The sequence below is a fragment of the Sus scrofa genome, chromosome 8 (assembly GCF_054392235.1).
Source record: "Sus scrofa isolate SSC_HxYL_T2T_F1_AM1 chromosome 8, Sscrofa_HxYL_maternal_Yorkshire_Landrace_v2.0, whole genome shotgun sequence".
NCBI lineage: Eukaryota > Metazoa > Chordata > Mammalia > Artiodactyla > Suidae > Sus > Sus scrofa.
The window spans coordinates 71,617,145-71,644,373 of NC_139390.1; the positions used below are offsets into that span (position 1 = coordinate 71,617,145).

The 27,229-nt window shown below is 38.0% G+C and overlaps 1 protein-coding gene across 9 annotated transcripts in view; it reads left to right on the forward strand.

The window, feature by feature from the left end:
- The first annotated feature begins 1,927 nt into the window (after window positions 1-1,927).
- Window positions 1,928-27,229, forward strand: part of STAP1 (signal transducing adaptor family member 1) — a 60,836-nt gene continuing 35,534 nt past the window's right edge. For 5 of the 9 annotated variants that reach the window (XR_014812620.1, XM_084972410.1, XM_084972411.1 and 2 more), the window contains exons 1-6: window positions 1,928-2,138; window positions 9,573-9,644; window positions 14,677-14,790; window positions 16,838-16,894; window positions 19,802-19,974; window positions 21,959-22,087. Coding sequence is in view for 4 of the 9 variants with exons in the window: in XM_084972410.1 (XP_084828536.1) it covers window positions 2,019-2,138; window positions 9,573-9,644; window positions 14,677-14,790; window positions 16,838-16,894; window positions 19,802-19,974; window positions 21,959-22,087 (665 nt within the window). In the remaining 5 variants the exon portion in view is untranslated. Of the gene's footprint in view, window positions 2,139-9,572; window positions 9,645-14,676; window positions 14,791-16,837; window positions 16,895-19,801; window positions 19,975-21,958; window positions 23,079-24,395; window positions 26,231-27,229 lie in introns of those variants that run through there. The other 4 variants (XR_014812622.1, XR_014812624.1, XR_014812623.1 and 1 more) reach the window with 2 other exon arrangements.

Genomic DNA, 27,229 nt, shown 5'->3' on the forward strand with positions numbered 1-27,229 from the left:
TCGCTTGGTGGGTTAAGGATCAAGCGTTGCCATGAGCTGTGGTGTAGGTCAAAGACAAGGCTCAGATGCTGCGTTGCTGTGGCTGTGGTGTAGGCCAGAAGGTGTAGCTCTGATTAGACCCCTTGCTGGGAACCTCCATATGCCAAGGGTGCAGCCCTGAAAAAGACAAACAAATTTAAAAATAGTCTATCTGAGAAAGAAATGGAAATTTTTATATGAGCCAATCTGAGGATTATTACCTGGAAGACAGTCTTTCAGAAAGTTCTGAGGATGGCTCCACCTATTAGAGATCAAAGCAGTTACACACGTTTTTGAGACAAAGAGTTATGGTCAAATGATGTATTGACAGTCTACACAAGCCAGACCCACATGTACAAAGCAAGAAGTAGGTCATCACGATCCCTTATGAGCTTAAGAAGGAAGGTGATCTCCTAAGGAGATCTGGGTAATGCAGCTGCACAATATACACTAAAGGGAAAGGAAGTGGCCCAAAGGAGCAGAGAAAAATTTTATGTTTAAATTTTCCTTGTGTTGCTATAAAATATGAACTTTATTTCATGGTACTTCACCTTACAGACAATTTGACACCTCACATCTACAGCTTCAGATCCAATAGAACCATACTGGTGGAGAAAACCATGTGGTCTTTCCACTAAGGAGGATCAGACTGGAGATTCCTGGTTTTTTGCTTGGATTTATAAGAATAGGCTAGTCTAATGGGAGAGGATGTTCAGGTGTGGGTCATAGATCTAGAGTAAGTCTTGAAATATTGAGGGTGAAACCTCAATGGTGGAACCTTCAAGACCCTTGAAAAAAACCCAGAATTTCCTCCAGTGTTCCCTTCTCTCATCATTCTTTGCACAGGGCTGTGCCAGATCCCGTCTCTCAAGGGCCAAGTCCCACACGCAATTACTGAATGCATTTTGGCTCTAATGTAGCTCTATACAACTCACTAGATATCTGTAGGGACCCCATCTGGGCATCACAGCATCAATGATCCCCTGCTCAGAAAGCATACAAAAACAACGTGAAAGTTTAAAAATTTATAGTTTTCTCTGTCAGACATATTTTTGCCAAATATCCATTGGTAACCCACCAACTCAAAATACTGACAAAAAGTAAAAACATCCCACGGTCCCATAACTGTGGTTTACATTTAGTAGACCATCAAAATGGACATGAAATACAATAGCTAACTTTTTCTAAAAATGTAAACAGAGATCAATTCTGAAATCCAGTCATCCCTCAGTATCAGCAGGGGATCGGTTCCAAGACCCCCCACAGATACCAAAATCCTTGAATGCTCTAGTCCCTTATATAAAATGGCATAGTATTTGCATATAACCTACATAATCTTCCTGTACTTTAAATCATCTGTAGATTATTTATAATACCTAATACAACATAAATACTATGAAAATAATTCCCAGCTCATGGCAAATTAAAATTCTGCTTTTTGGAACTTCCTGAATTCTTTTTTTCTAGCACTTTCTATCTGTAGATGGTTGAATCCACAAACATGGAATCTGTGGATACAGAGGGCTGACTGCACTTATAACAGAAATAGTGTAATAAAATTATCCTAGGAAGTAATTGTTAATGAATTGGTGTTAATTTTAAGTCATATCTTCTGGGGATAAAAATGGACAGCAATAAACAACAACAAAAAAATGGAAGAAAACAAATGTGACCTTGATGTCTCCTCTAAAGTACATAATGTCCATATCCATTCCTTTCACCCCGTGGTGACGTTAATCCTCTGTTTATTTTGCTATTGTAATCCTAAACACATGTCGTTTCCTCAGAGATTACCTTCTCAAAGTTGGTTTTTGCCTGTTCTTTCTTACCCCACAAAAAAAGTAAAGAAAAAAAAGTGGTGTGTGTGTGTCCTGTTGGTGGTTTAAAATCAAGTTGGGACTTCCTCTTTGAACAGTTGCCTTTTCCTCTCACAGGAGGGAGAACTCATTTTGTTTGAGACTGGATAAAGTTGAAAACAAGCCACACATCAGCGGGAGGGTATGTTGGCTAAGAAGCCCCCGAAACCAGCCCCTCGAAGGATCTTCCAAGAAAGATCAAAGATTACTGCTCTGCCCTTGTACTTTGAAGGATTTTTATTAGTCAAGAGGTCAGAATACCAGGTAAGCCCATAGACGATAATGTTTAACTAGAAGCCTCTATCTTAATATAAAAATATATTTCGTGGTGATGTGATGTGACAAGGACATTCTTGTTTCTGCTGGGATTAAACCTTCTTTCTTGAGGTCAGAAATATGATTCCAATTTGCATAATTTAAATACAATATATGCCTTAAACAAATACATGTATGTATGTAAAAATTTATGTATAATATAAAGTACTAATATTATGTCATTAATATAAAAAAATTTCCTAAATTTCCAAAGAATTTATTTAAACACCAAAGAAGAGTTGAGATTAGAAGATAAAATGTTTCCTGTAGATTTTCTCTGCAATATACTACTATGCTTCCATGATGACATGTACCATTAAAATGAAAACATACTGGGAGTTCTCGTCGTGGCTCGGCAATAACGAACCCAACTGGGATCCATGAGGACATAGGTTCAATCCCTGGCCTCGCTCAGTGGGTTAAGGATCCGGCATTGTTGTGAGCTGTGGTATCAGTCACAGATATGGCTTGGATCCCGAGGTGCTGTGGCTGTGGTGTTAACCGGCAGCTACAGCATCTTCGATTCCACCCTTAGCCTAGGAACTTCCATATGCCGCAGGTATGGCCCTAAAAAGATTTTAAAAAAGAGAAAAGATGTAATGATACTATGATCAAGATTAAATCTTCTGCTTCTATTCTCAATTGATTGAAGTTTACAAAAAAATGATCAAATTATTTTTATGATAAGCTTTTGAAAAAAATTGTGACAATAATACAATTGATATTGTTTAACATAATTATGTGGTGTAAGCCACTGTTCAAGATACTGATTTTAAAAGATAATACTTAGAGTCATCTATGGGTGGATGCACACTAAGCTACATAAACACATTCATTCTGAGAAAATTCACAAAGCACTCTGTATTTTTTAAATGTAATAAATGAAAACTTAGTGCTTTTGTGATACTAATTGTGGATAATCTGAAATTAATGAAAGAAATAAACCTGAACGTGCCTGTTACTGCAAAAAAAAATAACTAACTTAGGTCAAATTTTGTGAAATTTTAATGTTAATTGAAAGTAAAAAAAATTTCTGTGTTTTGAGAAATGCCTTAAGAAGTGTTTAACAATGATTGGAGTTCCCATTGTGGTGCAGTGGTTAACGAATCTGACCAGGAACCATGAGGTTGCGGGTTCGAGCCCTGGCCTTGCTCAGTGGATTAAGGATCTGGCGTTGCTGTGAGCTGTGGTGTAGGTTGCAGACTCGGCTAGGATCCCACATTGCTGTGGCTCTGGCGTAGGCCGGCGGCTACAGCTCTGATTGGACCCCTAACCTGGGAACCTCCATATGCTGTGGGAGCGGCCCTAGAAAAAGCAAAAAGACAAAAAAAAAGAAAAGTTTAACAATGATAATCAAAAATATTTTCTGAGGATTTATTAATGCTTACTGAAAAATGTGTCTGAAAAACATCTATAGTAGCACATCTTTTTCTTGCATATATAATCAGATCACTCACTATTGGAGACTAAAGACATGGTAAATTGTATTCTCTTATGGGTATTAAACATGTATTAGTAATATTTGTTGGTTACATTTTGGTTGATCCTGTATGCTTTTAAAATGAAGTCTTCTCTAACTCTTCTTAGAAAACATGCTTTGAAATGGAAAGAAAAAACTATAGCTGTAAATATTTCTGAGAAAATTAACTTGCGCTTCCACTTTTTTTTTTTTTTTTCTTTTTCTTTTTAGGTCTGCACCTGCAGCATATGGAAGTTTCCAGGCTAGGGGTTGAATCAGAGGTGCAGCTGCCGGCCTACACCACAGCCACAGCAACACCAGATCCAAGCAGCATCTACAACCTACGCCACAGCTCATGGCAACAGCGAATCCGTAACCCACTGAGCGAGGCCAGGGATCAAACCCGAATCCTCACGGATACTAGTTGGGTTCGTAACCCACTGAGCCACAATGGGAACTCCATGCTTCCACTTTTTCATAGCGAACTTGTACACCACTTCCACTTCCACTCGTACACCAGGGAGAAGAGAGCAAGAGGGCAATGATGTCTGCTAACAAGGTGGCTTCAAGAATTAAAGGGAAGATGTATGTAAAACGCCCGGCTCCCATTAGAGATTAGACATACTCTCCCTCCGTTTTAATATTTACCATATTCTTATTAAACAGACTAGAATCAGTAATTGGCTCAAGTAATATGGCTCAAAGGAAAGCCACAGTGATAGAGGGCTTGAAGATGGAAGCAATGAGAAAAAGCTAAGGAAAATAGTGGCATTTCTAGGAAAGTGACAGCAAAGTGCCAGGGCCCTTTGAAAGGGAAGTAAGCCAAGGGTATAAAGAGGTCACTTTTGGACCTAATGGGCTGGAGGAAGTGGGAGGCTCTGCAGAACCCTAAGTGAGATCTCTGCTGAAGGAGTTCAGAACATTTAAGCTGGAGAAAATATAACAGAGGAGTAACCTGGTCTTTGAGGAAACCACAGGTTGAGTGGTGTTTCCTAGCTGTTTTGGTGAAGGCACTCTTAAGAAGGAGCTTTGCCCCCAAGGAAAATATGCTAACACATACCAATTTAAATGAAATTCCAAAAGATCCATGGATCCCAAGTCAAGAACCCATTAAAAGTACATAGTCTTTTTTTTTTTTTTTTTTTGTCTTTGTGCCTTTTCTAGGGCCGCACCCACGGCATATGGAGGGTCCCAGGCTAAGGGTCGAATCAGAGCTATAGCCGCTGGCCTATGCCAGAGCCACAGCAACGTGGGATCCAAGCTGCATCTGCACCTACACCACAGCTCATGGCAATGCTGGATCCTTAACCCACTGAGCAAGGCCAGGGATAGAACCCGCAAGCTCATGGTTCCTAGTTGGATTCGTTAACCACTGCGCCACGACGGGAACTCCAAAAGTACATAGTCTTTATGGAAAAATAATGTGGGAAGATTTGTTTAACCCACAACACTAGAATTCTGGATTGATTAGGAAGATTTATTTGATAATAAAACCTATTAAATGCTACAACAGGGTACCAATGGCATTGCAATTCTAACGAATGGGGAAAATTCTCATTTTTCTGAAACTATTTGAAAATAAGGTGTTCCCATTGTGGCTCAGGGAGTTAATAACGCAACATACTGTCTGCGAAGATTCAGGTTTGATACCTGGCCTCACTCAGTGGGTTAAGGATCGGGCGTCACCGCCAGATGCAGTGTAGTTTGCAGATGCAGCTCGGATCCAGCATTGCTGTGGCTGTGGTGTAGGACGCCAGCTGCAGGTCCAATTTGACCCCTAGCCCAGGAACTTCCATGTGCCACAGGTGCAGCCATAAAAAGAAAAAAGAAAAAAACAAAAGAAAAGAAGAGGGAGTTTAGGCAACACCTCACAGTTTCTTCAAACTGTGATATGCTAAAATTAAAAACCCTGCATGTAATATGTCTTCTTATTAGCCTGAACATAGAACATATTTAATCTTCATAAGAGCATCAAAAAAACTTTTCTCTGACCAGTCCTCCCTAATCTGGGAACTTCCATGTGCCACAGGTGCTTCCATAAAAAGAAAACAAACACAAAACAAAAGCACTGGGAGCCAGGAGATATTAAGTCCTACAGTAGAACTTGGGCAATTCCTTCAAATCTTTTCATCTGTTTTCTGGTTTGTAAAATGAATAATTACTCTTTTGCATAACTGAATGGTTTGCTATAGTAATAAAATGGACTATATGAAAATGTTTTTTTTTTTTTTTAAGTGTTGACATATGGAACATACGATAGGCTCTTAGTCCTGTCACTCTGATCCTTACAGTAATTCTTCTGGGTAGAAATTATTTTATTCACTTCACAGGTGAGTTGTGCCTCACAGAGTTTATGTTCAAGCTTCCTCACCATTAAGGAGCCTAGCTTGGATTTTATTTTAAGGCACTTGATATGGTGCTGCCTAAACTAAAGTTCTAATTCCATTTGATTGTGGATTTCCAAATATTGAGGATGTCTAATCACTAGATTCTTTATCTCACTGGGCTTAACAGTAAGCTCAGTAGACTTTGAAAAACGTGTTTAACTGGATGAAAATGACATGGTGACCTTAAAGTCTAAGCACAAAGTTATCTGATGAATATGAAGCTAGCAATAAATTCAAAAGGCCCATTTCAATTTCTTTTCTGCAGTAATTGAATGCAAATGACTGCTTAAACATAAGAAATTTTGTGTTAAATGTCTTTAGCTGTGATGCAGGTTGCAGCTGCAGCACAGCTTCGATCCCTGGTCTGGGAACTTTCACATGCTGTAGGTGTTGCCAAAAGAAGAAAAAAGAAAAGAAAAAGAAAAAATATGTTATTCAAAATTAATTTTTAAAATATTTCTATATCTCTGTAGATATATACCTAGATGTTGATCATTGAGATTGCTATTTATAGATGACTCAGATTAGACTGGTTTTCTGGATCACTTATCAGAAACTAAATCGAGACTGTGGCCTGCAGGACTTTGCATACCAAATACAAGTCTGATCTGTTCTTAGTTTTGTGGCTGCGGTCGGCATTCACAGAGCCTATTTATATTTATTTGCAACCTTCCTTTTCCTCCAGGTTGCCTTTCTCTCATTTCAATGCCTTCTTCTTGCTTCTTCCCCCATTTACCAAATCCTCCTTAATACTTTCCATGAATCTATGTGGTGTTTTTTTTTTAACCAGTAACACTCCCATTTTTTCCCCTCATTAACTCTACCTGGTTCATACCATTCTGTCATTTTGTACCATTCTGAACACCTCTATCATTTTTCTCAGGAGCATAGATGTATGTCTGCATGTACATACGGGGGAACGTAATAAACTTTGACTGCTGGTAGTGATTTTAGTTTTTCTATCTTACGGCAGGTTCACACCAATGAGGCTAATTAAGAAGATCAACAGAGTGGTAGACTTTGACTGCAGGGTCTCCTCCTGCTTTCTTTTCCTCCAAAGAATTACAGAATCTCGGGTTTGGACGTGATTTTAGATACCACACTTCAATAAAATTACACAACTTGTGATTAAGTTCTCTAATACACCAATGTACCAGGCTCCTCTCCATTCTCCCTCCGCCTCCAGCCTAGTTCCAAAATACAGTATAGTCTTGGCATGTTCCTTGTGTATAAGAGACTTATCACTAGAGTAGGATGTGAAAGCCTTAAAAAGAGAGATATGATTGTTTTTAAAGCTCCAAGATAAAATAGAATCGTTTTGTTATTTAATCTCAAATCAAATCTGAGAAAGTTCAAGTGTTTTTCAACAGAGTGACTCGATACTTTCATGGTTTTTATAGAACATCTGCCTGATCATAGAGAGAGTATAGGTTAACAACTTTTCAAACCAAGTTTCTTGGTGCAGTTTTTTAAATCATGTTTAAGAAAACATGAAAGGGTGATTTTATATAGGAATGACAATGGGTTTCATTATTCTGGCTTACAAAGTATCTTCTCCTTATACATGATCTCATGAAAGAGATCAATTTTAGAGTTTTCTTTTTCTTTTTTTTTTTTTTTTTGCTTCTTAGGGCCACACCCATGGCACATGGAGGGTCCCAGGCTAGGGGTCCAGACGGAGCTACGGCTGCCGGCCTGTACCACAGCCATAGCAACATCAGATCCTAGCCATATCTGAGACCTACCCCACAGCTCATGGCAATGGAGGATCCTTAACCCACTGAGCAAGGCCTGGGATTGAACCTGCAACCTCATGGTTCCTAGTCGGATTCATTTCCGCTGCACCACGACCGGAACTCCTAGAGATTTTCAGATGCCACCACAGTTATACATACAAATCACCATGTGGATAGAGTATTATTTTATGGATGATTAAAAATGTGAAGTACCTGTTAGTAATGTGAATGATGAGGCAATGCTTTTACCCACCTCTGGCCAACACTGATGGAACACGTGCTATGTCCCAGGTCCTTTGCTTTACATACATTAATATTCCATTCAATCCTCAACAATCTAGGAGGTAACAGCAGGAGGCTATCAAATAGACTTTCACTTGATTGAGAGTCTGACCAGGTTATTTAAATATTTTAAACTTAAAAAAACTGTATTTCTACAGAACTCATAATAACGTGAATGTATTAATAATGAAATGTTCACCACATGAATGAAATCTGAACCTCAAAATTCAACTTTGGAGTTCCCGTTGTGGCACGGCAGAAACGAACCCAACTGGGAACCATGAGGTTGTGGGTTCGAACCCTGGCCTCGCTCAGTGTGTTAAGGATCTGGCATTGCTGCGAGCTGTGGTGTAGGTTACAGATGCAGCTCAGATCCCATGTAGCTGTGGCTCTGGTGTAGGCCAGCAGCTACAGCTCTGATTTGACTCCTAGCCTGGGAAACTCCATATGCTGGGGGTGCAGCCCTAAAAAAAATACAAAAGACAAAAAAAAAATTTCAACTCTGTGTTATCAATTGCTTGTATTTCTTTGACTTATATAAATACATTTATTGAATCTAAACTATGATCCATGTACTGCGGTGAGTGATTTGTATGTATTAACTCATGCAATACTTTCAAGAGTCTTAGAAGGTAGGTGTGGTAGATATTGAATGCTTGTCCTAACCTGGCCCCTTCTTTGGCCCCTCTTACAGGTGCAAGCTTCCACTGAAATTGCATAAAAAGTCATACACCTTAAATCAATGAGGAAAGTTTTAGAAAATGATCTATTTAAACACTAATCAAATTACATTCCTCCTCACATGTCATACTAAATTGTGTATATTGTGAAGGATTTAACAAATAATTAAATGTAAAATTTAATTCACTAAGTTGTGAAGGATTTAACCAATAATTAATTGTAAAATTAAGCCATAAATAGTGGGTGAGGGAGTTCCTGTTGTGGCTTAGCAGGTTAAGAATCCCACTAGTATCCATAAGGATGTGGGTTTGATCCCTGGCCTCACTCAGTGGGTTAAGGATCCAGCCTTGCTGCAAGCTGCAGTACGTGTCACAGATGCAGCTTGAATCTGGTGTTGCTGTGGCAGTGGCATAGGGCACAGCTCCAATTTGACTCCTAGCCCAGGAACTTCCATGTGCCACTGGTGCAGCCCTAAAAAGAAAAAATAAAGTAGGTGATTTATCTCAGGATATAGAAGAAACTTCTATCCCAAAGCAACTAAGAAAGTTACAAAGGAGGAGTTCCTGCCATGGCACAGTGGGTTGAGTCTCCAAAGGCTCAGGTCACCACAGAGGCATGGGTTCAATCCTGGCCAGTACAGTGGGTTAAAGGATCAGATCCAGCATTGCTGCATCTATGGGTTAGGCCACATCTGTGGCTCAGATTCAGTCCCTGGTGTGTAAACTTCCATAGGCTGTGGATGTGGCCATTAAAAAAATAAAGTTACAAAAGAAACTAGCAATAGGAAAACAGTTGAATATAGACTAATGAAATGATGCTTATGATTCTTTTCCTGCAGGAGTATAAACATTATTGGACGGAGTTGAGAGGAACTACACTTTTCTTTTACACTGACAAAAAGAGTACAATAGTAAGTACACATGTGCAGCTGATTTAATGTTTTCCCAATAAACACTTGTCATGTAGTTTATTATTCATTTTCTGTCTTCCAAGAGTGAAGATGTTGTAGTATAACCAAGTTAAATGAGGACATTTGTATCTGTGAGGGCTATCAATTACAAGAACCATGGTAAAATTTCCTGGGCAACTCAGTAGAAGGGATGGACTCATGTATTAACCTTTGCATTCTTTTCTTTCTGATCCCGATAATAAAAACTTAATTGAAAAGTGAAAGTTTTAGTTAGCTGTCTGGATTCAAATTGCCTTCTACCAAGCGATGGCTTTAATTTCCCTCACTTTCAATCTTGCTGCAGCATGCAGTTCTACTCTAAAGGGAACTAACTAATTCCCAAAGCTTCACAACATACAATATGTCACAATTTGATTTTTCTAGAAAGACACGAACACACTCCATCAGATAGGACCTCTAAATGCTCACACGTGAGGACAAAAATAAGAGATTCTGATGTTCTTTATTTTTATTACTCTTAAACAACTGATTTATATTTCAATTTGTCCACAAAAAAATTGAAAACTGATTGTGTTTGTAATTTCTTTCCCACAAATAACATGTAGCATTTTAGTAGCAAATGCATACCTACTTTGGAGTGCTATGTTCATAAAAGACTTTATGAACCAGTAACTCATTTAAATATACATTTTAAACCATGGATGTAGTAGCCCACACTTCTTAGACCATCTCTGTTACATAACAGATCTAATGAAAGATACAGAAAAAGGGCTGGTGTGATGTATTCCACCTGCAGGCATTTCAGCACCATTCATGGTAAACTAACCAGAAGTCATTTAAAAAAAAAAAAGTCATCTTTCACCAGTGTTCTGGACAGATAAGATTTATACTAAGGTATTTTCAAATACCATAATACATTTTAATAGAATTAATTTCTCTGTTGTGCCAGTGATGTCAGTGAAAATATAAAAGACCCTGGTCTAAACCTGGAATAATACACATACATGAGAGAATTAATAGTTACTTTTTACTTACATGGCAAGAGGAGGTACAGTTTAGTACCTGAGAGTCTGGTCTTTTTTTTTTTTTTTTTGTCTTTTTCCAGGGCCGCATCCACCACATATGGAGATTCCCAGGCTAGCGGTCTAATCGGAGCTGTAGCCGCCGCCCTATGCCACAGCCACAGCAACGCCAGATCCGAGCCACTTCTGCAACCTACACCACAGCTCACAGCAGTGCCGGATCCTTAATCCACTGCGCGAGGCCAGGGATCGAACCTGCAACCTCATGGTTCCTAGTTGGATTTGTTAACCACTGAGCCATGACGGGAATTCCCCAGAGTCTGGTCTTTAAGTAGATTCCCTAGGTTTTTGTACTAGTCCTGCAACTATTCACAGCGCCATTTGTGACCTTCGTCTTTTTACTTCTCTGTGTCTCAGTGTAGGATAAGGTACTGATGGGAAACAGATGACTTCTCAAATTGGGAAATTTGAAGAGAGTTTACTGAAGATGCTATATTCAGGGCAGTGGACAGGACATAGGAAAAGCACAGCACCCTGAGGCTTTGTAACAGCGCCCCATGACCACATCTAGGAGTAAAGGGAAGAGTGGGAGAGTCATAGGAGAGCTGCATGAAGATGCCTGCTGTGAAAAGAGCATGCTTTTTGACAGAGGAAGCAATTGCGTAGAATAATAAATACCTGACCTCATCCACTCCCTCTTCTGATCTGCATGTTTACCAGCGGTCCCATCCAACAGGAAGTCAGAGGTTAAGAAAGGTTTCATGCAGTCCAAATTGTTCCTGCTCCTGGTGCACAGGGTTGGGTGGTGAAGGGACAGAAGTGACTCTAGAGGAGCAAATAAAAGATCTCTACCACCATGGTTCAGTTCAACATTAGAATGAAATCATAGACTATCTCATAAAGTTATCAAAAAATTAAACGCAATAGTAAGTAAAAGGACTCAGGAGAGTGTAAGGACCTAAGAGAGTAGCTGGCACATGGTAAGCATTCAAGCATTTTATACGTATCATCACATTTAATTCTCACAACAATCCTGCAGAGTGGGTACTATTTTAATCTCTACTTTATAGAGAACAGTCAAGGTTAAAGATTAAAAAATTTTCCAAGATCAGACAGCTTATGAAAGGGGTACACCCAGATCTTGTTCCTGAGCCAGTATTCTTAACCACCATGCCATGAAGAGACTGTTTGAATCAAATGCTATGGAATTGCCCATTTACCAATTTGCTAAAAGAAGATGCAGACTTTTGGGGGGGGGGGGGTGTGTGTGATAGTTTCAGGAGAAAGCCCAGGGTTAGAATAAGTGAAAACTGTAGATACGTAGCTTATAGGTAGGGAATAATTCAAAGCTGCATTTAAATTAGTGAAAAGCTGGAGTTCCTCTCGTGGCTCAGTGGTTAATGAATGCACCTAGGAACCATGAGGTTGCAGGTTCGATCCCTGGCCTTGCTCAGTGGGTTAAGGATCCGGAGATGTCGTGAGCTGTGGTGTAGGTCACAGATGCGACTCGGATCCCTGCGTTGCTGTGGCTCTGGCATAAGCCGGCGGCTACAGCTCTGATTAGACCCCCAGCCTGGGAACTCCATATGCCGCAAGTGCGGCCCTAAAAAAGACCAAAATAAATAAATAAATAAATAAGTGAAAAGCTGTTGGGAGGTCATGTGAAAGAATCACTGAATTTGTTTAGACTTATTCCAGAAAAAAGGAACTAGGACCCATGGATGGAAATTACCTGGAGAAAAGCTGTGGCTTAAACAAGAAAAATCTTGCTAAAGGCAGAGCTGCATAGGATGTATGAATTCCATGTTCGAGATGCCCCAAAACAAGCTAGAAAGTTACATGGACGAATATACCCTGGGGGACTTTCAAGCATCCGAGGGCAGCTAGATTAAACAGATGACCTTTAAGGCTCTTTCAATACTACAATTAAAAACAAAAAGATATGACTTCCTTTCTTCTAATCAACAGATCAGCTTACGGCACTCTATCTAACTCCACACTTCTTCCTCTGTTGCTTCCTCCATTGTCTCAGCAAAATTCACTTAGCTTGATCTAGACAATTTATCAGAACAAGATTCTTGTGCTGTTTAAAATGTTGTCCTCTTTCCCTTCTACCTCTCATTCCATTTTTAATTGCTTTTGTTCATTGAAAATAAATAGGTCAACCCAAACTTATTGTCAACCTCATCAATACAGGGATAGCTCTAGAAAAAAATGTAGTTACTTATTTTTGTGCCTTACCTTATTCAGAAAACTAGAATAAGTATACTTATAGGAATATAGTAAAGTAAGTTATATTGGGCATAACAGAGAAGAAAATGAAAGGAGATAAAAATAAGTCAAGAATTAGGCTGATTTAGAAAAAAATGATTCTATAAACCCCACTACACTTACTAAAGATGGTTCTAATTTTTCTAATACTGCAGAGCAAGTCTGGCCAGTTGCATACAGATCAGTTTGTACAGACCAATTGCTCAAAGAAATATTTTTATTATCCTGGAATAAGATAGAAATTTCTTAATAGGATCCTCATAACCAGTGGTAAATATTGAACAATGGCTTTCTAGAAAAAATGGTGTATGAACATATATATATATACATAATATTATATTTATTATAAATATCACTGATATAAAGACTATGTAGTACACATTTTAAAAAATACAGTTAAAAATATACAATACTGTTTACTGAACTTCCATATAGGCAATTGATTCTCATAGGATACTTCTGTTGATTTTTCCTCTTTTTTTTTTTAAGCTACACCCAAGGCATGCAGAAGTTCCCTGGACAGGGATCAAACCCGTGCCACAGCAGTGACCCAAGCCACTACAGTGATAACACAGGGTACTTAATTCGCTGAGCCACATAGGAATTCTTATGTTGAGTTTTCTGAACCTGTGTTCATAGCCAAGTATGATTACAATTCAGTCATGATTTGACAAATGGAGTTGTTTTCCAATCTGCTATTTCCCTAGTAACTTTATTATCATTAAGTATCCTATACGACATGAATATTGGTCAATGTTCTTGTTTACATTAATGAGTAAGAGTAAAGTAAGGCAACAATTATGTATGTCAGAACATCACCTATTTGTCAATGATATGAACAACTTCTTTGCTGAATGACATAATAATTTTGAATTATTAACTATTTTGTCATTTTTGGTCCTGTTTACGATGAAAAAGCTTCAGACACAATACATTTTAAAACTGCGTCTGCATTATTGACATTTTTCTCTTTCACTTTCTGAAATCTAGACCAGAGGCCAGCAAACTGTGGCCCCTGAGCCAAATTTGGCCTGTGGCCTTATTTTGTACAGCTTATGAGCTAAGAACGGTTTTCACATTTTTAAGGTGTTGTTAAAAAAAAAAAAGAACAAAAATTTGCAGCAAAGATTGTATATGGACCACAAAGCCTAAAATATTTAATACCTAGCCTTTGTAGAAAAAATTCGCTGGCCCCTTGGACAATTAACAAAACAATAAATCAAGCCCTAATTTGCAACTCATAAGATTTACCAATTTCCACAGTGTAAAAATTCCCAACATGGCCAATTTCACCCTATCAATGTTACCTCACTGAACATGGAGTTGGAAAGAAAAGTAGAGGATAGAAATGAAGATGTAAATAAACACAAGAGCACAGAGAATGCTATGTAGTAATACAACCAGAAAATGACGAATTTGAATTTGAATTGCCTTTCTTGTTAATATGATTTATTTACTTATGTTTATATAATTTAATTTTTAATAATGGCTATTTTTAACAAGTGGCTTGCACAATTCCTGAAAATCTAACAATTGGCTTTTGCAAAACTATGTGAGCCAGTCAAGCCCACCACAATATAATACATTTCCAAATGTCCTCTGGGTTCGGAAGGGGTCTCAAAAACCGGGATATCATGCCAAACACAAATAAGCTAAAAGGAAGACATTGCTTATCTTCTGTCGAACTAATACACATTACGCCTGAAATAAATTAATGAGATTTCCCTTTATCTTTGCAGTATACTGACAAGTTAGACATAATAGACCTCACATGCCTTACTGACCAGAATTCAACTGAAAAGAATTGTGCAAAGTTCACCCTTATTTTGCCAAAAGAGGAAGTGCAATTGAAGGTGAGTGGGGAGAAGATATTCATCTGAAATGAGTTGTGGTTATGAATAGCATTCACCTCTTCAAAACCCAGTGGTCGAGGTAGAGGAATTGTAAGAGGAGTGCCAAGTCTTATCTTTGTTAATATTTCTCGCCTTTTGCCAAGAACTATGGTTTTCTAAATAGGGATTGGAAAGGGCATGTTCACTGTTTAGTATACAAGCACATTGAAACCATATACTTTTGTCCCCTGACAAAGTCAGGGATCCATCCCACCTGGTGTTTTTAGAAAGTTGTTCCTGAATTGGCATTCGAAAACTTGGCATTCGCCTAGTGTCCAGATGATTCTGAGACACAGCCAACATAATATATGTTTGGAATCACTGAATTAGACAAACTCATATTTCACAAATTGATATTCTTTGAGGCAATTGGTCCATACTCTTCAAAAAAGCCAGTGTAATAAAAGCCAAAGAAAGACTGGACGCCTGTTCCCATTTCATTAAACTACAGAGTCATGACAACTAAATGCAATATGTGATCCTGTATTGGATACTGGATGAGAAAACAAAACACAACAAAACTATAAAGAATATTTCGAGACAATTAGAAAATATGAATGCCAACTGTATATTAGATATACACAATTTGTGAAATATGGAATTAATCTCATAAAACCCCAAACTCCACACAGGCAGAGATCTGTTTGTTAAAACACACCACTGCATACTCAGCATCTATATGGGAAAAAAAATTTTTCTTGGATTGGCATCGAAAGTGAGCCAATTAAAGTCAACCAACAACTACACATAAAAAGAATAACTTGCAATTGAATAAGATGTAGTTGGACTTGATCTTGAAAGCACTGGTCGTCAAGATAGTATATCAGGAATCATTGGTACTTAGGAAATCTAAGGCCTCACTCTTAAACCTGAGCCTCTGAATCTGTGTCTTGAGCAAGCTCTCTAGATGATTCTGATGTGGTGGCTTAGAGCACAAGATTGGAGTCACATGTCTGTATTTGAACTCTGGCTGTTTATTTGTTAGTGTGTAATTGAGAAACTCCTTACTGCCCTGGTTTCCTCACCCAGAGGTAAGTCTTTACTGTTACTGAGTAAAGCCTCATATTGAGGCCCACCTGGACTACTTTATTAAAATTGCAACGCTTCTTCCCCTCCCCTAATCCCTAATGGCATTCCCAATCTCTCTTAATTCTGCTGTACATATTATTTTCTCATATATTTTCATCTGACACTATAACATTCACTCTTATGTTTGTTATTTATTGTTCCTTGCTAGACCCTAAACTCTATGAGAACTAGGATTTTTGTCTTGTTCTCTGATATAAATCAGCTCCTAGAACGGTGCCCAGCACAAAAAGGTATTCAATGAGTATCTGTTAAATGAACGAATCTGTAAAAATCAAAACAAAGAAACAAAAAAACAGGCAGAGCTGTTAGGAAGATTAAATTTGTTAATACATATGAAGCACATAGAACAGAAGCTAATAAATGCTGGCTATTAGTATTTAGAGCTAAGCATTGGAAGTTTCTAAGGTAACTTACAACCACGCTGGTAACTGGAAGTAACTACATTGGTCTTACCTGGTTGCCCCAAACTTAAAGCCAGTTAGTGTTAAATGTCAACGGGAGGAGTGACCATGAAATGACATCCTGCAGAAATAAGTACGCTAACCTTTGAATCTTTTGAAGTAAATGTACACAATTTTAAAAAGCAAACGTATTAAATCTCATACTTCTGTCTTCTGACAAAATAAGAGTATTGAAATATTTCATAACAAATACACATTAACAGTTCTAAGCAAAAGAGAAAATGAACTGTTTCTCCCTTTTAACAGATTTTAGGTGGTTTTAAAAATACAAATAACTTTTTGAAATAGTGCTTCAATAGAAAAATATGCATTTTTGTCAACTTGCTGGTTTTTAATGACTTGTATATTTTAATCTTATAAAACAATCATGAAATTCTAAAGTTAGTTGAGGTTAATAAAAGTGTTAACGTTCATAATCTTTCGTGTCTTTTCTTCTTTGTTTTTGTCTTCATCTTTAGACAGAGAACACAGAAAGTGGGGAAGAATGGAGAGGCTTCATCCTCACAGTAACAGAGGTAGGAACAACACTATTTTTGACTGATTCACTCATTCCACAAATATTTACTGATGGAACACTTACTATGAACGATGCAGTGAAAGGGGATGAAGTTATAGCAATTGAAAAGAACAGATATAAACCCTTATACTTGCTCATGAAATATATTAGTTTTATTGGGTGAATGGAAGGAGAAAGAAAATAAAGAAGAAAACAAATGAGACAATTTAAAATTGTGATAACTTATGAAGAAAATCAACAGGGCAATGATTCTAGCTAGTGAACAGCAGGTGGTGAGGATAATCTACTTTTTGTGTATATCCTTTAGATACAGCAGTCCTTTGTGTATTCTGATACTTGCAGTTTACAAAGCATCTTCTACAATGCAATTCCTTTTTTATTCATTTAATAGACATTTGTAAAATGCCGAGATAGATTTTATGAATAACATTAGACAATATAACAGGGAGAGACCATCAAAATGAAAGTCACCTTTCAACGTTTGTTTAGTGAGTCTTAAGACAAAGGGATGCTTATCTGTACAACTCTGGCAACTTATCTGAGACAAATAGTGAGATAAAAATTAGAGGTAACTGTTGCAGAAAGATAACTACCATTGTTTTAAAGCAAGCCATGTAGTAACTGTCTATTATGAGGTACTTTGGTAACCAGCCTCCCAAAGAGCACAGGTTTTCTAATACTCTTAGAGGACATGAAAACTCTCTAAGTTTGTTATGGTCAGTTAAACATAGATTTTATCCAAAGCTAGTTTCTAAGTAAAAGGCTTTGCAGTCACAAAAAAAAAAAAAAAAAAAAAAAAAATAACACTGCACTTTCGCAAGATTATGGATGCTCGTTCTTTCTCTCTGAGAAATCAAGTAAAATTGGAGGTTAAGTTACCATGTGTAAGAGTGGGCCCGTTAGAGATGTGACAGATGTATTCTCTTTGGGAGAGGGAGAAAGTCCTGGGGAACTACATCCCCTCCCTCTGTTGTGGAGGGGCATTGTTGTTGTGGCCTGGCTCTTCTGACGCTGGAGTACAAGTATCCCAAGGGGCTTCCATTAGGTGTCAAGGAGCAGACTAAGACTGCTGCAAAAAATCCGCAGTGCGTCTTCCTAGGATACTGATTATACTTGACATTTTGGCCAAAGATATTTGGGTTTAGTTTTTTTCCTTAAGATTAGAATAAAAAGCATTATTTTATTTTATTTTATTTTTTGTCTTTTTCCCTTTTCTAGGGCCGCTCCCTTGGCATATGGAGGTTCCCAGGCTAGGGGTCTAATCAGAGCTGTAGCCTATGCCAGAGCCACAGCAACGCGGGATCCGAGCCACATCTGTGACCTACACCACAGCTCACGGCCAAGCCGGATCGTTAACCCACTAAGCAAGGCCGGGGATCAAACCCACAACCTCATGGTTCCTAGTCGGATTCATTAACCACTGCGCCACGACAGGAACTCCAAAAGCATTATTTTTAAAATTAAAATGTACATGGCTATATTACAGAATTAATAAAATTCATATGAATTTCCAAAAGATAAGTTGCCTCAAATGTTGTGTTGTATAAATGTTGTTCCTAGATCACTGTGTATGTGTACAGTCACACCATGCCCTCATTAGGAGAATTTAGCAGAAGTTAAAGAAACACAGACTATAGTTCAAAGTGCAAAGATGTTGCTTTTGAACCAGTTAAACTGGAGTTTGAGTCCTGGTTCTACACCTTTCTGGCTATGTGACCCTGGACTAGTTACTTAATCTTTCTGAGCTTGTTGTTTTCATTTGTAAAGTAGGGATAACAAAACCTACCTTATAGCATTGCTGTGAGGATCTGCAATAGCACAATGCTTGGGACAGAATAGGCGATTAATAAGGAATAGATGTTTCATTAGTTTTCCCTCATTCTATTATTTTTTTTTTCTGGATTGGTAAATAAGGAAAGTAAATAGCCTTACTGGTTATTAGTTAGTTATCCATAAGTATAATCTCTAAACTTTTTTTGATGGTGTACCCTTATTAGTAAGTTTTTATTTCAAATTTCATACATATATGTATATACACCTATGTTATAAACTATCAACAATAATAAGAACTAGTAAGTTAATGTGTAAATAGAAAATGAAGTTCTAGTGTTTTCTTCCCTCACTCCAAAGGACTTTCTTATAAACCCACTGAAAAGCCTGCAACCCACTCTGGAGATCAAGATAACAATCAAACAAGTCTGCCCTAAAGTATAGGCTAGTAATGTCCCATAAAGAAAAATATTCTACCATTCAGACTATAACTTTCAAGAGTGCATAGCTGGTCATAATTAAGTCTAAATAAGGGCTATGAATATAGATCAGAAGATTATAGGTGACTCAATCCATACATATCTCTAGAAAAAATTTAAAAAATTTTAATAAGTAGAGCAGTATCATTACCCAAATGTGTGGGTGAAAATTTGAAATTTAAACAAGAGCACACCAAAATATAGACCTCTGGGTGCTGATTTCCATCATTTAATGATTAGTTCCATCTCAACCTCATGTTGCCATGTGGCCAGTGGAGCTTATTCCAGGTTACCTGTGGGATAGCTGGGCAACTTGCAGGTGCTCCAGGACTTCCCTGGCAGCGAGAACTAGTGAGCTCAAAGTGAAAAGTGAGAGGTTTGTTGTTACCTGATTCAGCTTGTGGTGCTAGGTGGGTATACTTTGCTTTGGACCAGACCAAAAGGAGTGTTTCTTAGAAGAAGATCATGCACCCTGTGCAGGTTCTAGTTGGTTTAGAGGCATTTCTAAGATTTTAAAATCCTCTGTTCAAGATTTTATCCATCCATTTCTGTCAGGTAACCAAAACCCCTCAGGACTAGAACAGGTTCATCTTTGCTAAAACCAGTTAGTTACTCTGCTTTCTTTCTTATTTGCCTACTGCTTTAATTGGTTTCAGCTGTCAGTTCCCCTACACGTGTCACTCCTTCCTGGGCAAGTAATTAGACTGCATGAAGTCCTAGAGAGAGAAAAGAAAAGGAGGATTGAGATGGAGCAGATATCAAGTTTCTCCCCAGAAAAAGGGAAGGAACCAACTGAAGATTATGTGGATGTGCTGACCCCTATGCCAGAGTAAGTGCACCATAAACTCCAGTTTACTTATTAGTTAAAATTAATTTCTAATTATCAGGGAGAGCTAGTCATTGGACTTATTAAACCGGGGACAACAAGCTGTCTTGTGGATACACAGCATACCTCCGAGTACATGCCACATTTCCTTTTCTATGTCATATCAACAAAATGTAAAATGCAGATCTGAACCAAGCCACTTACCACATGGGAAATCCCCTTCCACCCACATCTTTAGACTAAATAGATACTTCTTCCCAAAGAACAAACCTAAATAAAAATTTCTATGTAGAAGGAAGGAAAAAAAATAAATATATTTAACAAGGCAACTCTATGGCTGACTGAACTTCTATCAGGAAATTATAGCAAAAATTTAAACTATTGGAATGTTTTATTCAATTGATCCATCAGTGAGCAGTCTTGAGCTGGTGCTTTGAGGAAGACAGTGTAAAGTAGGTGAGGGTTGTTAGGAACGAAGAGGCAAAGAATATGCTGAAGTCATCAAAAGCCTATATTTGTTTTTTAAACTCATATTGTTGAAAGGTGTGATTAAGACTGCGAACCCAACAGATGAAAACTATTGCCTTTGGAATGGATAAGCAATGAGAACCTACTGTCTAGCACTGGGAACTATATCTAGTCACTTATGATGGAGGATAATGTGAGAAAAAGAATGTATATATGTATGTGTGACTGGGTCACTTTGCTGTACAGTAGAAAATTGACAGAATACTGTAAACCAGCTATAATGGAAAAAATAAAAATCATTTAAAAAAAAAAAGACTGTGAATCCTGGAATCTTGGTCTTCCTGTCAATGAAAATTCTCCTGGTACCATCTTAGACATCAGGTTCTGATGCATATTCTATCTGTACTACAACCGCTGAAACCTGCCAGCCACCACAGAAACCAGTGAAAACTAATGGACCGATAGGTTACAAGTCACAAAGACTGCTTCTTTTTCTTTTCTGCTCAATAAAACAAGTAATACATGTTTATTATAGATAAATAAAAAGATTAAAATCATTTCTGGTCCCACCACTCAGAGATATTCTCTTTCAATATCTTAGAGTACTGCATATCCGGCCAATTTTTTTTCTGCTGAAAAAGATACACATTTCATTGACTACAATATTTACTATAAAATAAGAAGGGCAAGAAAATTAGAAGTGCTTTCTGAAAAATTTTACACCTAAAAATGCCACCAACGCCATTAGAAAGCCATATTATACCAAAAGGAGTGAACTCTGACATACCCTTAAATATAAGTTATTTAAAACAGAGATCATACAAGAGAAGCATATACAGAGAAATGAAAAGAAACCATCAACAAATATTTACCCAAGTTTATTATAAACCGATGCTGGAGATACATTATTAATTCTTGTCTTAGATTGTCAAGTGGTAATGGTAAATATATATAGATTAGCAGATAACTTTTCAGGTCCTCAGTGTTTAAAAAGTAAGAGGTTCTGGCATTCCCGTTGTGGCTCAGTGGTAATGAACCCAACTAGTATCCATAAGGACGCAGGTTCGATCCTTGGCCTTGCTCAGTGGGTAAGGGATCTGGCATTGACGTGAGCTGTGACGTAGGTTGCAGACATGGCTAGGATCTGGCGTTGCTGTGACTGTGGTGTAGGCTGGCAGCTGCAGCTCCAATTCAACCCATAGCCTGGGAACTTCCATATGCTGTGGGTGTGGCCCTTAAAAGCAAAAAAAAAAAAAAAAAAAAATTAAAAAATTTTTTGAAAGTAAGAGGTTTTGGAGGAATGACGGAAGGAGGGCCTTCAGTATAAGGACACACATAGTGGCACAGGCTTGTAATAATAGTAATTATAATTTTATCATAGTAACTGCAATAATAAAGCTGGGAAATTTAAGAAAAAATTAATAATTGCAGCTCTTTGAGTTATTTTAGTAACATTCTTTTCAAGTAATGATCTTCATCAGTTAAAAAAAGGATCTGTTTTTTTATCTCACCTCTGCAGATGTTTTTATACAGTGTCCCGGAAAGAAGCAACTGAGATGCTTGAGAAGAACCCTTCCTTGGGAAATATGATCCTGAGGCCGGGTAGTGACAGCAGAAACTACTCCATCACCATCCGGCAGGATATAGAGTATGTTTAATTAATATATATATGGACTTGTTAAAAGCATGTATCCACTTTAGAAAGTAAAGTTATACAAGTTCAGACCAGCACCTGATACGTGGGGCTAAAAATGTGAACACAATAAATGAGTAGGGAGTGTTATATAAACAAAGCTAAAGACAGCCAGGACTAGTATTTGTAATAGGAAATGAGGACATAACGTTGGTTCTGGATATAGTTCTATTGTTTTCTCACTCATTCAACAAATGTTTATTGAGCAACTATTAGCCAAGTAAAATTTTAGGCACTGAGGATACAGCAGAGAACAAAACAATATCCCTGGTTTAAGGCATCTATATTCTTATAAGGAGATATAGATTATAAATAAATACATAACTAAAAATATCAGGTATATGGTAATAAGCTCTATGGAAGTAAAATAAAGCAGGATGACAGAGATGGGAACTCAGAGGTGATACAGAGAGAAACTGTTTCTGGTTGTGGTTGCTGTTGCTGTTTTAATACAGAGAGGTCAAGGAAGGCCGACTTTGTTAGCTGACATTTAAGCAGAGGCCTGAAGCAAGTGAGGGAACAAACCATGCCAGGATCTAGGACAAGAGCATCCCAGGCAGCAAATTGGCAGGAGACAGTTGGGTTTGTTCAACACCAAGAGGCCAGTGTGACTGCAATGGAACGAGCAAGGAGAAAAGGGTAGGGGTTGAGATTGCAGAGGTGGGGCAGGGCTGAGTGCTCTGACTCCTCCAGGTTACTGGAGGAAATGACATGGAGGTCTGGAACTGGCATGAGTCAATAAGTGACTTTATCTGGCTTATCTCTAAAAAGAACCACTCAGGAGCCTCTTGTCAAGGCTAATAATGTCTAGTGAAATGGCTTACTGTTGATAAAGTCAATAACACACACAAAAGTTGATTTTTGTATGTAATGAAGGTGGTTGCATCTTTTATAGTCCATTCCAACTCTCGGAGTCTATAAAATTTACATTTCAATAGAGAATCTGGCTTAGTTAACACTTTTACAACTGATAATATAATTAAAATACACAAATTTTTATCCTAAGTGAAATATGCAATACATGCTCATCTTTCATAGAAAAGCTTAAATGGAACTTTCTTGAATTTGCCATTCTTTCTGGGGATAATATTCTACTTTTTAAAGCTATAACATATCTATCCATAATGAATCTATCTACTGATCCATATGTAAATATCAATAATTCTAAATGGATTAAATATGAAAACACTGACAAGTGAATAGAGGCAGTAAAGAGAAAAATTATCACTTACAGGACAAAGTTAAAATTATGGCATATAGCTGCAATGCTAATATGAGCCATAATCCCATAAGCTTCATCTCCTTGTCAATTACTTCATAGAAACAGAGACTTATCTTTATACATGAGCCATGTACACAGAATAGATGGCAAGAACATTAGAAGGTAATTCAGATCCTGATCCTGTGTTAAGTAAGAGGGTCTGTGTGTATGTGTGTGTGTACTTTTCCAGTGAATATCTGTCAATTTACCCATCTTGTGGTTTCATTATTTTTTCTGTTTATTGTAGGCTTACATTTGGAATTAATAATTTTAAGCTAATATGGTAGAATATCATAGATTACTCAGTTTTTGAGATTTTTTTTTTTTTTTTTTTTTTTTTTTTTTTTTGTCTTTTCTAGGCCCTCCCCCTACCCGCGGCATATGGAGGTTCCCAGGCTAGGGGTCTAATCAGAGCTATAGCTGCTGGCCTACACCACAGCCACAGCAACTCGGGATCCAAGCTGCGTCTGTGACCTACATCACAGCTCATGGCAATGCCAGATCCTTAACCCACTGAGTAAGGCAAGGGATCGAACCCGCAACCTCATGGTTCCTAGTTAGATTCGTTACCACTGAGATATGATGGGAACTCCAGATTACTCAGTTTTAACTTACTTGATTTATAATTTAATTGGCTATCTTGAAACAAATCCAGAAAAAATAAAAGTTATAATTGCTATTAAGTATCACAAGCTTAGAAGGATTCCTGAGAGAAAAGAGAAATTTTTTGTTTAGTATATCCTGCCCAGTTTGTCTGTTTTCAGTGTTTATGAAATTGAGTATCAGGTAAAATATAGACTGTCTTGGAGTTCCCATTGTGGTGTAGCAGAAACAAATCTGACTAGTATCCATGAGGATGCAGGTTCGATCCCTAGCCTCGCTCAGTGGGTTAGGGATCTGGCATTGCTGTGAGCTGTGGTGTAGGTCGAAGATTCGGCTAGGATCCTGCGTTGCTGTGGCTGTGGCATAGGCTGAGAGCTATAGCTCCGATTCGACCCCTAGCTTGGGAACCTCTATATGCCGTGGGGGCAGTCCTAAAAAAAAAATTATATGTATATATATACACACATTGTGTGTGTGTGTATATATATATATATATATAGAGAGAGAGAGAGAGAGAGAGAGACTGTCTTTATTTACTTCCCTTTTTGACAAGAATATACAAAACCGGAGAGGTGAATTAAAATTTATCTCATAGATTTTCTAAAAAGAAGTTTAACCTAACTGCTTGAAAGTTAAATTAGATCACACAAGAAAGGGATTAACTTTTGGCCTTCACACTATTCTCTTCTTGGTTGGATTGCACGTTTGATCCATTTACATGTGACCCCTGTGCTACTGCTGTGCATGAAACAAACAAAATCCTGAGATCTAATGGCACTTTAAAGACTGTATATTTCCTGTACAACAGCAGGAAGATCTATTTTAACATGGTCTAAATTAGTCCAACTTTCGATTTGCATTTTCCATATGAGTGAGCTACAAAGATAAACAGCATTTCTGCTGCAAGTCTGGGTTGTGACCAAATGCAATGAGTTTCTATACTTCAGGATATGCTTTTTTTTTTCTTTCCATTTTTGGCCATGCCCAGCAAAAATTTCCGGATCAGCAGCGACCAGAGCCGCTGCAGTGACAACACTGGATCCTGAACCCACTGTGGCACAGAGGAACTCCAGGATATGAATTTAACATCGTGATTTTTACTCCTATTGTGTTTAAGTTATATTTAACCTCATAAAGAGAGTCTGACGAAGGAGTTCATATCAAAGTTACATAGTTCTAATTTTAGTAAACATATTTCCAGTTTAAATTCTTGTAGAAATTCAGGCTTATACAGCTGATGGTCATAAAATTTTATAACATTTCCTAGAACTAATCATCCCTCTGCCTTACCCCTGAGAAGTTTATGTTTAGAAAGCAAGGAGTGAGGTAGAATATGGTCAAACTAGGGCAGTCTAACATCGGCATCAGTGTGTGCTTACTTAGGCTTTGGGGAATAGTTGATACCTGAAAGTGGCTGAGAAAAAAGTTTAACTATTTTTGCACACATATTCCTTGTGAGCCAGATATATCTATGATGTTAAGGATTGTTATATGTGTGCTCTAGTGCCTCAAAACAGGTCTTTTAGAGTGCCCGGATTTAATGTCCTCTGTTTAACAGGTTGCTTAATTTTAAAGAGTAGCAATTGTAGAGAGGTGTAGAAATTTAGCCTGTGAGACTGTAGCACTGAAGGTAAAGACTCTGGCAGATATCGAGACCATTAGGCAGCACCTGTGTTACCCACAAAACCGATTCATTCTCTTAGAGGTTGTGGGAGAAATGTCCAGCCACACAAGTCTAGACCAGCGTGGCTGGTAAAGACACGGCTCGAAAGGACAAGCTGGTTTACAAGGCAGTTCTTGAAAGTAAAATGATCTCCATCTGTTAACAAATCAAATGTGGGAGGAAAGATTCTAGTTCTCAGGAAGAAGCAAAAGTCATGCAGTGCAAATTACCAGGTGTGAAGTATCATCCACCTTTGCCCAGCCCAGAGCTATGTCAATTCATAAGACATAAAGCTATTCTTGGAGTTCCCATCGCAGCTCAGCAGTTAAAGAACCCGACTAGCATCCATGGGGACGTGGGTTCGATCCCTGACCTCGCTCAGTGGATTAAGGATCTGGTGTTGCCAAGAGTGTGGTGTAGGTCGCAGACTTGGCTCAGATCTCTCGTTGCTGTGGCTGTGGCGTAGGCCTGGGGCTACAGCTTTGATTGGACCCCTAGCCTGGGAACCTCCATATGCTGTGGGTGCAGCCCTAAAAACACACACAGACACACACAAAACCAAAAAAAAAAATCTATTCTTTAGACAAACTTCGTAATTTGTCTTTTTTTTTTTAATTGTTATGTGTACAAAGCAAGCTAGTAGTCTATTCACTTTGGAAAGCCATTAGCTAGCCAAGAAAGCAATAGAAAATACCCCAATTCATTCCTCTGCAAAAATTGAGGTCAGAAGCTAAAAACAGTATTTATAACCACATTTAACGCCACACATTTTTTAAAAGACTGGTTACTTCTTTTTTGAGGTCATAATCAGGAAACCTCAATATAGCAAATTTTATCAGTACAGTTCTTCCTTCTTTATTTATTCCTTTGGAAAAACAAAAGACAAAAGAAAACACAGGTCTAAAATGAGACAATGTGTTTCATCACTGACATAAATGGAATTTTTTTTCCTACCTAACTTTCTCAGAACTTAGTCCTATTAGTCAAGGAGACCCTGCTCACTTATGTTGCTTTTCCTTTGCCTAGATGATGATGAGGAGGAGGAGGAGGAGGAGGAGGATATAATGACTACTACTAACAACAATCATTGTCCCCACTTACGGGGTACGTTGTGGGTGCTCTGTTGAGTGCCTGATAAACATTTCCTTCAGGCACAATAAAAACCAAGACAGTATTTTCCATGTTTTACAAGTGAAGAAGCTGAGACTTACAGATACTACTAAGTTAAAACAGTGCATTTGAAAAGTAGTAAAAACTATGGGAGTTCCCTTCATGGCTCAGTGGAAACGAATTCCATAAGGACACAGGTTTGATCCCTGGCCTTGCTCAGTGGGTTAAGGATCTGGTGTTGCCATGAGCTGTGGTGTAGGTTGAAGATGCAGCTCAAATCTGGTGTTGCTGTGGCTATGGTGTAGGCCAGTGGCTACAGCTCCGATTTGCAGCCTGGAAACTTCCATATGCCAAAGGTGCGGCCTTAAAAAAAAAAAAATAATAATAATAATAAAAACTAGTAAAAAATAGTTATAATTTACTGAGTGTCTATACGTGACAGACATTGTACTAAGGACTT